Source organism: Hyaena hyaena, unplaced genomic scaffold (genome assembly GCF_003009895.1).
Source record: "Hyaena hyaena isolate Hyena2069 unplaced genomic scaffold, ASM300989v1 scaffold_978, whole genome shotgun sequence".
Taxonomy (NCBI): Eukaryota; Metazoa; Chordata; class Mammalia; order Carnivora; family Hyaenidae; genus Hyaena; species Hyaena hyaena.
In genome coordinates this window covers 280,688-294,838 of record NW_024081612.1, presented here as the reverse complement: position 1 = coordinate 294,838, position 14,151 = coordinate 280,688, and the positions used below count along the sequence as shown (strand labels likewise).

Below are 14,151 nucleotides of genomic sequence, written 5' to 3'. Positions count from 1 at the left end.
CCAGGTAAGAGGAGAGAAACTAGAGTTACGTGATAATTACAGACTTCGAATGCATGAGTAAAGTATAGAAATATCCTGAATGGTACTTAAAGGCTATGGGAAAAGTAATCTACTCTGTTTTCCTCATTAATAAAACTGAAATAAGAATGACAATTCATATTTTGCAGAGGTTTTTGACTTTTTAAAAAAAAAATTTTTTTAATGTTTTTATTTATTTCTAGGAGAGAGAGAGAGAGACAGCATGAGCAGGGGAGGGTCAGAGAGAGAGGGAGTCACAGACTGAAACAGGCTCCAGGCTCTGAGCTGGCAGTCAGCACAGAGCCCGATGCGGGGCTCGAACCCACGAACCGCGAGATCATGACCCAAGCGAAAGTCGGACGCTTAACCGACTAAGCCACCCAGGCGCCCCTGTGACTTTTAAAACATAAGTAAAACTGTAGTATAGTAACTGACTCTTAATAAATGGCAGTTTTTTGGTAAATGACAGAAGCAGTATGGAATCACTGGGTTTTTTCCCCCAGTAGTGGAGAAGGTGACATTGGTTTAGGAACTTACCTGGTAGTGGCATATAAGGATGAATTAGAATAAGGGACCAGAGGTAAGGAAATGTTTGGAGAGTTAGGAGACATTTGAATCCTTAATTGGGACAAGGTACTAAGAGACAAGTTGGACTGTTTGTAAAAGAAGAAGGAGAAATCTGATGATGAAGGAAGCTTGTAAGAGTACGTACTTGGTTTATTTGAAGTGTCATATTATTCACCTGTCACTGGGAAATGGGCATATATTCATGTTTGAATTTGTCCTCTCAGTTCGTATTTTCTCTTTTGTCTCATATGTCCCTAGCTCAGTTTTTAGTTCAGAAAGTCACTCCTCAGTCTGATGGCTCCAGTTCAAAGGTGAAAGTCAAGGTGCGAGTAAATGTCCATGGCATCTTCAGTGTGTCCAGTGCATCTCTAGTGGAAGTGCTCAAGTTTGAGGAAAATGAGGAACCGATGGAAACAGATCAGAACGCAAAAGAGGAAGAGGTAACCCAGACATTTTATACCAGAGGTGACTTGGCTAGAAATTCTAGCAGATTGACTGGGTGGCAAGGGAGGAACTTTGTGACGGAGGTACTGAGAGTGAGTTTGCATGTGTCCCCTTATCCCAGCACAGGGGTCTTTGTACAGTCTTACAGTTGAATTATTTTTGATTCTGATCCCTGAAGAATGCTTGGAGTCTCCGTTATTTTCACAAGTAGATTTTATACTCATTGGAATCGTGCACTGGGTCTCATCCTTCTTGTCCATCAAAATCAAGGCTTTATGAAACTACTGAGTCTCCAGAGATTTTATTGAGTTGGTCTGGGTTAAGGCTCAGGTATCAGTTTTAGAAGTCTCTGAGGTTGTTCAATGTGCTACAGGCATTGAGAGCTAGGAATTCAGGTCTCCACAAACTCTGCTTTATCGTTATTATCAGGCTTTGTTCTTTTAACAGAATTCTGAAGGTGTTCCCCTCCTCTCATGTTTATAGTGCATTAGGAGGATGAAGAGACTAATTTAAAAACTGCTTGGAAGACTTGAGACTTTTGAGAGAAATTTACTCATGAGGAAGCTGGGAGAAACTCCTTTCCTCTTTGGAAACATCATGTTAAATATTGCCACACTGCGTAGGACGAGTACTGCTTCAGTTTACAAAGTAGTTCGGCAGCCACCCTGGTTTATGTAACAAGTGTTATTCCATTGTGCAGATTTATGAGTTAAGATCCAGAAAGGAAAACGTTGTTGTTAGAGGTAACGTGTCATAGCTGGAATTGGAGTCTAGGTATTCTTCTGATTGCTGATAATTGAGCAGGAATTCTCTACCATGTGGTTTTGCCTCTGTGTTAGGAAGGTTGCTTAGTCTTTCATTAGTATTTCCTAGTTTCGGGATTTGAGGTGACCTTTTTTTTTTTTTCCCCCCAGAAAATGCAAGTGGACCAAGAGGAACCCCATGCTGAAGAGCAGCAGCAGCAGCAGCAGCAGCACACACCAGCAGAAAATAAGGCAGAATCTGAAGAAATGGAGGTATAAGTTGTGTGTTTAATGTTTTTTTGAGAGAGAGAGAGAGAGACAGAGGGCATGAGTGCGGTAGGGCAGAGAGAGGGAGAGAGAATCGCAAGCAGGCTCCACAGTGTCAGCGTGGAGCACAACATGGGGCTCATTCCCACAAACCGCAAGATCATGACCTGAGCTGAAATCAGGGGTCAGGCGCCCCACAGTTGTGTTTTTGAGTGTGATTTTTAATCTCTTTTTATACATGATTTGGCTGAGATGGTGCATCTTTGAAGGCAGTTACGCATTTGACCCTTGAACAATGCACAGGTTAAGGATGCTGACCTCTGTGCAGTAAAAAATCTGTTTATAACTTCTGACTCCCCAGAAACTTGACTAGTAGCCTACTGTTGACCATAAGCCCTACTAGTAACTTAAATAGTTGATTAACTCATATTCTGTATGATATTCATGTATTAATTAAACACTATTCTCACAGGAAGGTAAGCTGGAGAAAAAAAATGTTACTAAGAAAATCATAAAGCAGAGACCATGCATTTGCAGTACTGTACTGTTTGAAAAAGATACCCATATATGCATGGATCTGTTCAGTTCAGACCTGTATTGTTCAAGTTGTGTTAGGAATTCTCTATGTATTTGAAACTTTTAAGCGAGATTTTAAGTGTGTTTGGAGAGTGTTTGGCAAGAACTTTGAACTGTCCATTTGGTGTGTGGGAAGAATGTATTCAGAAACTCTAGTGTTACTAGGTTGTGATTGGTTCATATTGGTTTCTGGATGGCTGTTACTGTTAGTCATCCTGCCTATAATTTATTCTTTACTGATAAATGGGACACATTTTTTTCAGATTTTGTCATGACTAGGACTCTGGTTTTTTGTCTAAAGATGGTGTTTTAAATAATAAGGTACTTAAATGTATTTTGTAGTATAAGGAGTATATTTATCCCAAGTACTTGTTTGAAAAATACAACATTCTTGAGTCCTTTACAGTCCTGTTTTTTTAAATTTTTATTTTAATACTTTTTGAAAGAGAGCGAAAACATGCCCTATTGCATGGGTGGTGGGGGGGAGCAGAGTGAGGGAGGGAGAGAGGATCCCATAACAGCTGTCAGCATGGAGCTGGGTTTGGGGGCTTGATCTCACAAACCACGAGATCATGACCTGAGCCCAAATCAAGAGTCGGATGCTTAACCGACTGAGTCACCCAGGTGCCCCTGTAATTCTGTTCTTTAACTTGGTGACTTCCAAGTTTTCATGTTTAAATTTGTTGTCAGTTTGAAAACATGTTTTCTTTCAACTTAAGATATTGCAGTATATAGTCTAACTTTGTAAGATATTTCTAACTATGGCATTTAAAAAAGTTTGGCAGAACCTGTAGATGGCTTAAGTCTTAAATCATTTTCTTTCTTTCCTTTTTTTTTTTTTTTTTTAAGTTTTTGTATGTATTTATTTCTGAGAGACAGAGAAGCTTCTTCCCTGAGGTGGCTCGAGAGCTGCACCTTTCCTAGGATGAAGTTTAATGCAAATGATCAGTTTCAGAAACTGACTTAACTTGGATAGGAGGTGGGGAAATGACTTTGAAATTGTGCCTCATACCATAGAGCAAATTGAACTCCAGATAAGTTAGTTAAAAAAAAAAACTGAAATGAATGTTTTTCCAGTCTTTGGATCAGGAAGGGCTTTAAAAAAATTTTTTTTTAAACATTTGTTCACTCTTGAGAGACAGAGACACAGCATGAGTGGGAGAGGGGCAGAGAGACAGAGAGACAGAATCCGAAGCAGGCTTCAGGCTCTGAGCTGTCAGCACGGATCCTGATGCAGGGCTCAAGCGATGAACTGTGAGAGGACGTGAGCTGAAGCCGGGCGCTTAACTGACTGAACCACCCAGGTGCCCCAGGAAGGGCTTTGAAAGATGAAAACAATGAAAGTAATCACAAAGGGAAAAAAATACAAAGATTTGTATAGCTATATGGACAAATAATACAAAGTTACAAAAAACTAAAGTCACTTTAGGGAAAAAAGTCACTAAAATGCTAAGGAGATTGGATGATATATGACAAGGCAACTTGAAGAAATGGGTGTGTTGGAAGTGTGTGAGAAAAGGTTATTGTTTTTTTTTTTAATAAAGTTTATTTTGAGAGAGCGAGAGAGCGCTCATGTGTGCAAGTGGGAGATCAGAGAAAGAGGGGAGAGAGAATCACAAGCAGGCTCTTTGTTGAGACAATGAGGCTTGAATTCACAAACTGGGAGTGAGATCATGGCCTAAGCTGAAATCAAGAGTCGGATTCCTAATTGACTGAGCCATCCAGGCACACACCAAGGTTATTGACCCAAAGAAAATAATAGATGATGATAAACCAGTTCCTGTTTGTGGCCAGGGTGAGGTGAATGGATTATCAGATTCTTTGTGAGAATGATATGGAAATCATATTGGTGGTAGGTTTCTGAACCATAAATTCATACCCTTTCCCTACTAATTTCATATCCACATCTGTATGTTTAGATAAACTTGGAAGAAAATTGGAGAAGATTTAATAGTGATTATATGTTGATTGTGGGATTATGGGAGGTTTTGTGTGTGTTTATGCGGTGCGGCAGTATTAGGTATATTCACATTGTGATGCAGCCAGTCTTCTAAACTTTTTCATCTTGCCATTTGGAAACTCTGTGCCCATTAAACAGCAACTCTCCATTCCCCCAGCCCCTGGCACCCACCATTACTTTTATCTCTGTGGATTTGACTACTCAAACTATTTATATTTTTAATGTTGCAGATACTGTAAGAAGTAGCCCTATGTTATTTAGATCGTTAAAATATGAGATAACAAAAAAGCAAAAAAAAAAAAAAAAACAAACCCTCGTAAAATGTGATCCATTTGGAAGTTTAAGATGGTCCACATGTGTTTGTTAATAGCGATTTCTTGTTATTTTAGACCTCTCAAGCTGGATCAAAAGACATAAAGATGGACCAACCACCCCAAGCCAAGAAGGCAAAAGTGAAGACCAGTACTGTGGACCTGCCCATTGAGAATCAGCTGTTGTGGCAGATAGACCGAGAGATGCTCAACTTGTACATTGAAAATGAGGTGGTTATTTCTAGCCTCTTAGAACATTCAGTAACAGATGAATACGTCCATATAGCTCAAACTTTCTGTCTAATGACCTTTATGTGCATTTTCATTTGTTTGGGGCTTAAGGCAGTAGTTTTGGGTTTTTGGGTACTGCAGGGGCAAACAAATCCTGTGTAATGTCAAAATTCTTTTATGATCATACGTCTATGTTGCTAGAAGCTCTGTTATGAGACCTTTAACATTTACATGTTTGACTCAAGGGTGGTATTGTTCATGGTCAGGTGTGTGAGTGTGTTTGTTCACTTGGGAGCTTGGCAATGTTTGATGAGGTGGTGGGTCATGGAAGTTGATAGGTAGGAGAAATTGAAGCATCACTGGTATTGCTGTTTTGTTCATTAGATCCTTCTCCTTCTGCTAGTCAATACTGAACTCTTGTTATGATGAGTGATGCAAAGTTTGGACCCTGGAGCACAGATTATTGAATTAATTGAGAGGTTTTTTTGTTTGTTGGTTTGTTTTTGTTTTTTTTTTAAATGTCACATGTCCCTTGGATCTTAGATTTGTTTTACAGAACTATAGCATTTATACTTTGAATAATCTGATTTTTTGGTACTGTGTAGTAATGGTACAGCAGAGTATACCGTCTTGTGACATTGAGCTAATAGTTTCTTAAAGTTCACTTGTCTTAAATTCTTTTCCTTATTTTTGCTTTTGTTTCTAAATATTAATATTTCTATTTATTATTAAAAATTTTTTAACATTTATTCATTTTTGAGAGAGAGAGAGAGAGAGAGTATGAGTAGCGAAGAGGCAGAGAGAAGAGGAAACCACAATATGAAGCAGGCTCCAGGCTCTGAGCTGTTAGCACAGAGCCCAGCGCAGGGCTTCACAGACCACAAGGTGCCCCTATTTTTTTTCTAAGCATACAACAGACCTCAAAGTTGGTCTTCATTTTTATTGAGGACTAATACTTCCACTTCTCCTTTCTTGGATGATTTGTAGAGCTAAGAGGATTTGGGGGAGAAGAATTCTCTCCTTGCTTGATGACATTAGTTAATATTTAAGAGGACCTCGTTTCAGCTGTCTGAATATCTAATGTGTACTGTTCTTAGGGTAAGATGATCATGCAGGATAAACTGGAGAAGGAGAGGAATGATGCCAAGAACGCTGTGGAAGAGTATGTGTACGAGATGAGGGACAAGCTTAGCGGCGAGTACGAGAAGTTTGTGAGTGAGGCTGTAAGTATGTGCCTTCCAGTTACTCCATGTCTTCTGGGAGCAGCCTCAGATGTGTGGTAGAAAGGGAGGCGGCATCTGTAGGTGTTTGGTTAGATGATTAAAATGTGCTTTTTGGGGGGGAAAGTGTTGTATTTTTTTTTAGTGCAATGGTTCCCAAAGGCTAGTCTTCATCAATTTTTTGTTTTTAATGCATCACTTTTTGCTATATTTGCATGCTATTGTATTTACCTTGTATTTTTCTTTAAATTGGCTCACTTTTCTTTGAGGCTTAGTGTGTTTTATTTCACTTAAAAAAAATTGAGGCGTAATTGACACATAGCATGATGTTAGTTTCAGGAGTACACCGTAGTGACATTTGCAAACATGAAATGACGACTATAAGTCTAGTCAAGCATCTGTCACTACACATAGTTGTAAGAGTTTTTTAAAGATATTTTTTTTATAGCTTACATATTTTTAAATGGTTTTTGTATTTCTGAAAATTTCAAATATCCAAATGTATTCAAATTTTTAAACCTGTCCCTTACATAGCAGAGAAAATTATAAAACCGTCTGAAGATAACAAGCACAGTAATATTGCCAGTCTTGTTGTCTGTGTCTCCCCACTCCCCCCATGTTTTAAAGGAAATTGAGATGCTTTAGTCTTTGCCTCTGACTTTCCTGGTTAGTCAACTGATTTTTGTCTTCCCTGATAATATTTTCTTCATCTTTAGGATCGAAACAGTTTTACCTTGAAATTAGAAGATACTGAAAATTGGTTGTATGAGGATGGAGAAGACCAGCCAAAGCAAGTTTATGTCGATAAATTGGCAGAATTAAAAGTAAGTAATTTTGCAGGGGAGGGGGGGAATACCTGGCTGGCATGATCTGTGGAACATGTGACTTTAAAAAAATTTTTTTTTAACATTTATTTATTTTTGAGAGACCGGGAGACAGACAGCACAAGTGGAGGAGGGACAGAGAAGGGGGAGACAGAATCCAGAGCAAGCTCCAGGTTGTCAGCACAGAGCCCGACATGAAGTTCAAATCCATGAACTGAGATCATGACCTAAGCTGAAGTCAGACCCGTAACCAACTGAACCACCCAGGCATCCTGGAGCATGCGACTCTTGATCATGGGAGTTGTGAGTTCATGCCCCATGTTAGACCTAGAGCTTGCTCTTTTTTTTTTTTTTTTTAACATCTTTTTGAGAGAGAAAGTATGAGTTGGAGGAGGGGCAGAGAGAGAGGGAGACAGAATCTGAAGGAGGTTCCAGGCTCCGAGGTGTCAGCACAGAGCCTGATGTGGACCTTGAACTCAGGAACCACAAGAACATGACCTGCTCTGAAGTCGGACACTTAACCAACTGAGCCACCCAGGCACCCTGGGGGAGGGTGTTTTATATAGTGTGTGTTTTTTTTTTTTTTTTTAAGTTTTATTTGTATTTATTTTGAGAGAGAGATAGCACGAGTCAGGTGTGGGGATAGAAAGAGACAGAGAGGTGGGGGGGAGGGGATCCTAAGCAGGCCCCACACTGCCAACACTGAGTCAAATGTGGGGCTTGTACCCATGAAGCCACGAGATCATGACCTGAATTGAAACCAAGAATGCCACCCAGGTTCCCCATATAGGTTTGATTTTCAGTAAAGCAAAAATCTCTGGTTTTGTATTAAAACAATCTGATCATTAAATTTAGGGTTGAAAATACAAAAAAAATGAAGGGGCTGAAGAAGTTCAGCTGGTAGAGTGTTAGGGTGAAGATTTAAAGGCTCTTGGGTTATTCCTGGTACACTGAATGTTTTAGTGCATGTTCAGGGTCATTTGCCTCTTCTGTGAGTTAAGGACTATAATGAATGAATGATTGTTGAATAAAACTTTATTTAAAAAATAATGAAAAAGATGTTTTTAAAAGGATACAAATGTATAAGAACTTTACACATTTCTGTGGATTATGTTGTCATCGAACTGGGCCATTGTGACTCCTGTCTGAAATGAAGTTGCTCAAGGACAGTGACTTCAGTTTTCCTGTCCTTCTGGAAGGATAGTAAGAGCTCCAGAAAGATCCTTCAGATTGAAGTGTTTGTTGTACTTTTTATTATGGGCGATGTCAGACTCAGTACAGAGCAGTAGTTTCAACTGTTGTCAGTTTATGACCAATTTTGTTTCATTTCTTCTTCCACACTCAGGTATTTGGAGAAAGTCCTTCATGTTGTATTTAATCTGAAAATGTTTCAGTATGTATTTAAAAGAAAATGCAACATTAAACCACATCATTACATTAAAAACCTTCTTTCATAACATTTTTTCTTTTTTTAAGTTTATGTAGTTAAGAGAGAGCGAGCGAGTGCAAGGGAGCGAAGGAGAAGGTGACAGAATCCTAAGCAGGTTCTGTCCTGACATTGCAGTGTCTGATGTGGGGCTCGAACTTCCTGAACTGCTAGATCATTGCCTTATGAGGAACCAAGAGTCAAATGCTTAACTGGCTGAGCCGCTCAGGCACCCCTTTATTTTTCTAGTTTTTAATTAAAAAATTTTTTTAAAAATGCTTGTTTTTCATGGGGGCCTGGGTGGCTTATTAAGCGTCTGACTTCGGCTCAGGTCATGATCTCACGGTTTGTGGGTTTGAGCCCCGCATCGGGCTTTGTGCTGACAGCTAGCTCAGAGCCTGGAGCCTGCTTCAGATTCTGTGTCTCCCTGTCTCTCTGATCCCTCCCCTGCTCACACTGTCTCTGTCTCTCAGAAATAAATAAAACATTAAAAAAAAAAAAAAAAAGTTTTTCAGAGGGGTTGGTGGGGGAGGGGCAGAAATAAAGGGAGACAAAGAATCCAAAGCAGGCTCCAGGCTCTGAGCTGTCAGCACAGAGCCCAGCTTGGGGCTTGAACCCACAAACTGCGAGACCATGACCTGACCTAAAGTCAGATGCTTAACCAACTGAGTCACCCAGGCACCCCTTTACTACCAGTTTAATGTTACCATGTATTCAATTTTCAAATTCCATATGTTTTATAAAGTAGTTTTTAGTTTGTTTGACTCAGGAGCCCTATAAGGACCATATATTCTGCTACTTTTCTTCTAAATCTGTGTAGTTATCCTTCCATCATTTCTGCCCCCTTAGTCATTAAACAAAACAAAACAAAAACTTACACGAGATTTTCATTCAGACTGGATTTTGTTGATTTTTATTTCTATGCTACTTATTACCATCTAATTCACTTCTGTGGTAGTTCCTGCCATCTAATAAATTCATGGTTAGAGTTAAAGACTTCATTAGATTTAATTTAAAATCTTTTTTTGGGGGGGGTTGTATATGCTTTATACTTAAGATTGTGTATCACCATCACGAGGCACCTATTTTGGGTTGTCTCCCCACTGTGTTTTGAATATTAGGACTCCAGTGACAAGTTGAACTGTGCTTCCACAGGGTACCAGTGTAGAGGTGTATTCTTATACCTAGCCTAGGGATATATTTCAGTGAGCTGGGGAGCATGATTGGGCTTTTTATATTCCAGCACATGGGGATGAAGTGTGCTCCATTGTAGATCTCAGTAGGGACAATACCACTTTGATAGTTTAAGCATTCTTTCGTCTTTTAAGAATCTAGGTCACCCTATTAAGATGCGATTCCAGGAATCTGAAGAAAGACCAAAATTATTTGAAGAACTAGGGAAACAAATCCAACAGTATATGAAAGTAATCAACTCTTTCAAAAACAAGGTACTTATTTTTTTTCCCCCTTTCCCTACTATTATGGTAGAGTTCAGTTTTGAGGCATAGCAGTTATTTTCTTTTTTAAACTATTTAATAATACTGCTGCTTTTTGTTTGTTTGGGATGTTAGTGTAATGTGTATATTTTATTGGATTTTACTAAGAACCCTGTGATTTGCTACTCTGTTTTAATAGGTAGATCTGGAAGTGAGCAATATTGTTCAGTTTCCATTTCTTGCTGTAAATTGCTTAATTTACTTAACTTGCTCTATTGTGGTCTTTTTGAGAACCATTAGGCAAATAGTTTGGTTTGTTATGCAGATTTTTTAAAATGTTGATTTATTTTTGAGAGAGAGAGAGAGACAGGTGAGTGGGGGAGGGACAGAGAGAAAGGGAGACCCAGAATCTGAAGCAGGCTCCAGGTTCTGATCTGGCAGCACAGAGCCTGACTGGAACTCATGAACTGCGAGATCATGACCTGAGCTAAACTCAGACACTTAACTGACTGAGCCACCTAGGCGCCCCCTAGAACTTATTTTCTTAAAAAGCAGTATGGTAGCCAGAGCTATGATAGCCAGAGCAGGGCTTGAGCTCACAAAAGGTTAGATCATGACCTGATGTGAAGTCTGACGCTTAACCGACTGAGCCACCCAGGAGCCCCACCCCAGTTACTATTGAAGGGCTGGGGCTTGGCCTGAGGTGTGACCCCACAAAGTGTGGGTTCCTAACCACTCCACTATAGTTCAGGTTCTTGATGGTCTGTCAGTGTAAGAAGCTTTGCATGATAAATTGGGCTTATTTATTGAAAAAAAATTTTGCTTCTGAAATTTTATAAAATTTTCATTATTGTTTTGGTTCTTCACTAGTATGCCTAAACCTCAGTTCTCCAATCTAATGGCTTCTAATGTCATGTTTGTGAAATTTTCTTCATAAGATTGTGTGTTAGGCCTTTGCTTTTTATTTAATTGAAGTCTTTTAATTGTTATCTTATGTACATATTTGGCCCTGAAGTCTGTTTCTTGAGTGTTTTAAAAACTGGAGTTGCTCTTTCTTTCTTGAATTTTTTGTTAAAGAAATGAATTTCTGTTGAGATTGTGCTTCATTTTTTGAAAGTCTGTAAACTTTATGAAAGACGACAGAGAACCGGATATTTGGTTGGATGGAGTACCCTCCTTTGACCCTTGTCTGGTTGTCTCATGGTTGCAGGAGGACCAGTATGACCATTTGGATGCTGCGGACATGATGAAGGTGGAGAAGAGCACGAATGAAGCCATGGAGTGGATGAATAACAGACTGAATCTGCAGAACAAGCAGAGTCTGACTGTGGATCCCGTTGTCAAGGCAAGAGAGATTGAAGCTAAAATTAAGGTAATTTATAGCTTTGATATTTAATTATCTTGTCAGCCTTGTTATTAATTATATATAATCTTTAATGTGAACTTGGTTCACATTAGCAGGGAACTTGGTCCTTGCATCTTAGTTTCTGGCTGCTGGTGGGGAGAGGGTGGATTTGGGTTCGATTTGGTGGGTCATGTCAAGTTTGTGATCTTGTAAGAGTGCACCGTTTCCTCTCTTGCATTCTAGGAGCTGATGAGTACCTGTGGGCCTGTAGTTTCAAAGCCAAAGCCCAGAGTGGAACCTCCAAAAGAGGAGCAAGAAGCCGCTGAGCAGAACGGGCCGGTGGGCGGGCAAGGGGACGGACCGGGTGACGGCCCAGGCCCTCAGGCTGCCGAGCAGGGCACAGGCACAGCCGCGCCTTCGGGTTCCGACAAGAAGCTTCCTGCAATGGACATTGATTGATTCCAACCGTTGTTTCTATTAAAACAGACTGTTATAAAGCTTTAAGTGGTCAACTTTGTTCTGAATATCAACTAGAGCAATCAAATACTGGAGATTTCTTAGTCAGTTTTTAGGGGGTTTTGGGGGAGGGGATATAGGTAATGTATGGAGCATTTTGACTTCTAAATAGTTAGATACAGAAATTAAGTGCATTGTATCTTTTTCATAATGGTACTATTTGAGAAGCCCAGTTAGTCTTACTTACCGAGCTTCTACGTCACTCCTTTTATGTTTAATCATGCTTACACAAAGATAAATTTGGTTGGGAAGGCTGACCTGTAGCAGAAGCTCCAACTACCTGTCAAGCAGACTTTTCATTGTGACCTCTGTGGCAGGAACTCTTGAAATTGTGCTTCCAAACTCTGTTATGGAGATGGCCACGAAGGCTCCCTGCCTGGTGTGGGGATGGCGCCCGGGTCCCCCTCTTTCTGAGGGCGTGAGGATGGCATGGCATGGGTTAATTAACCTGGCAGAGCAAGACGTGAGAGGAGCCTACCCTGTGCTCTTCCCGCTCTGAGCTCTTCCCCACCATGCTTTGCTCCGTGGGAGCTCCCACCCGCCCCTTCCCTACCCCTCGGAGAGGAGCCCCTCCTACAGATGCCGTGTGCTGCTCTTGGGAGATGGATCCTTCACCTGCAGCGTGTTGATAACTGAGGCTTTGGGACCTGGAAGCTCTTGCTGAGAAAGAATGTTCCTGAAAGTGCGTTCATTCTGATGCCCCAATCATCAAGTCTAAATCATTTTCTCATTGGAAAGTTAGAATTGGGTAGATGTAATGTTGGATATAGGCATGGTAAATTGAACTGAGGAATTGATTCTTACTATGGTGTAAAGATTTGTATCCTGGCCCGCTCATTCAGGTGAGAGATGTTCTGTGTAAATTTGAAGTATAGCTTGAAGTCCTAGGACAAGAGTTAGAAGTGCTTTTTAGCTCATTTCACAGTCGCTGTGTGTTAAGTGTTGATACCTGCCACGAACCTGCCAATTTATGTGTTAAACAGCTGACAGATAATACAAAAAAAAAAAAACCCTAAGATACACTGGATTGTACTGGATGAGTCCGAAATTAGTGTTAAGTGCGGTGCCCAACTTCAGCATCACCACATTCTTTCTGCGCGGCCAACATCAGGTGCACCAAAGCATTCCCTGTGGCTGCCCTCTAGGGCAGTGTTGGTAGGGAAGCGTTTGGAAACTCCAAGGGAAGCCTGTGTTAGAGGCTACAGCTGGTACCTGCCTTAGAAACTATTATAAGCTTCATTGATTGGTTACGTTTTGGATCTTTGTAATAACTGTTATCTATGTGTGACAGAGTGCCTCTTTGTTGATTTTGGCCTATGCTGTTAGAAATAAGATGCTTTGCCTATTTAGAGTAAGTCTGTGTCCCTGACTGCACTGCAAACTTCCGGAGTGTTAAAGTTCTGAAGTGCTCTAGAGAAACTGCTTAGAGGAGGAAGGTGGAAGTGTATTTATATTGGTGTGTAAGCACGCATGGGAGCCTCTAGCACCAGGACTTGGCCCTGTTAGAGGGTCCTCTATTCATTCTCTACCAGTCATGCTCTGAGTTCCAGCTGGCCTACGGTGAGGCCAGTAGCTAACTTTGGCTTGCTGGCTGCAGGATTAAGCCAATTCTTATGCAACTGACTCAGTCCTTTAATGGCCATTTCTTCTAAAAAATCTTTTTGTGTGGGGGAGGGTGTGGGTGTTGGGATGGGGGTGAAATTGAAGTTTAAACCAGAAATAAGATGATGTGGTCTGCTTGCTCTGTTTAGACAGGCCTTAAGACCAATTGGATGAACTTGGAGGCCAGGCCAGAGAGTGTATGATAATTGATGACTTGTTTGCAGACAAGCATTTATCCAGGTTGCATTATCAAAACTGGTTTGTTAAAGCTCCCCAGGTCACGTTCTTACACTAAGAGAAACATTAAATAAACAGACAAGTTTAGGAAAAATTAATAAAAGAAACCTGTCTTAACACTCAGAGAAATGGTTTCCTTAATTTCCTAATGAAAGATGCGTGTGTGTGTGTGTGTATGTGTGTGTTTTCAGTAAAAACTTAAGAGGTAGGATTCCTCTTAACTAAATTCCGCTTGTTAACACTGGTCAGAGACCTCCCATCAACAATTGAGGGGCAGGAAGTTGCTCTATTTCTGTACTCCTCTTCTCCCATGTTGAGTCTTGGCCCAGTTCTCTGGTTTGTAGGGATCCATCCCTTGTGTCGTCCTTACTTGGAGGGTTTGGACAGCAGCAGAAGGGGGGTTTTGGCCCCATGGAGGACTGATGCCT

The 14,151-nt window shown here is 40.5% G+C and overlaps 1 protein-coding gene across 1 annotated transcript in view; it reads left to right on the top strand.

Moving 5' to 3' along the window:
* Nucleotides 1–12,897, top strand: part of HSPA4 (heat shock protein family A (Hsp70) member 4) — a 47,973-nt gene extending 35,076 nt beyond the window's left edge. Inside the window, exons 12-19 of the mRNA XM_039221373.1 lie at nt 844–1,025; nt 1,944–2,045; nt 4,965–5,117; nt 6,215–6,340; nt 7,054–7,161; nt 9,916–10,035; nt 11,234–11,395; nt 11,612–12,897. Coding sequence (XP_039077304.1) covers nt 844–1,025; nt 1,944–2,045; nt 4,965–5,117; nt 6,215–6,340; nt 7,054–7,161; nt 9,916–10,035; nt 11,234–11,395; nt 11,612–11,827 — 1,169 coding nt within the window. The 3' untranslated portion in view covers nt 11,828–12,897. The remainder of the gene's footprint in view (nt 1–843; nt 1,026–1,943; nt 2,046–4,964; nt 5,118–6,214; nt 6,341–7,053; nt 7,162–9,915; nt 10,036–11,233; nt 11,396–11,611) is intronic.
* Nucleotides 12,898–14,151: the final 1,254 nt, after the last annotated feature.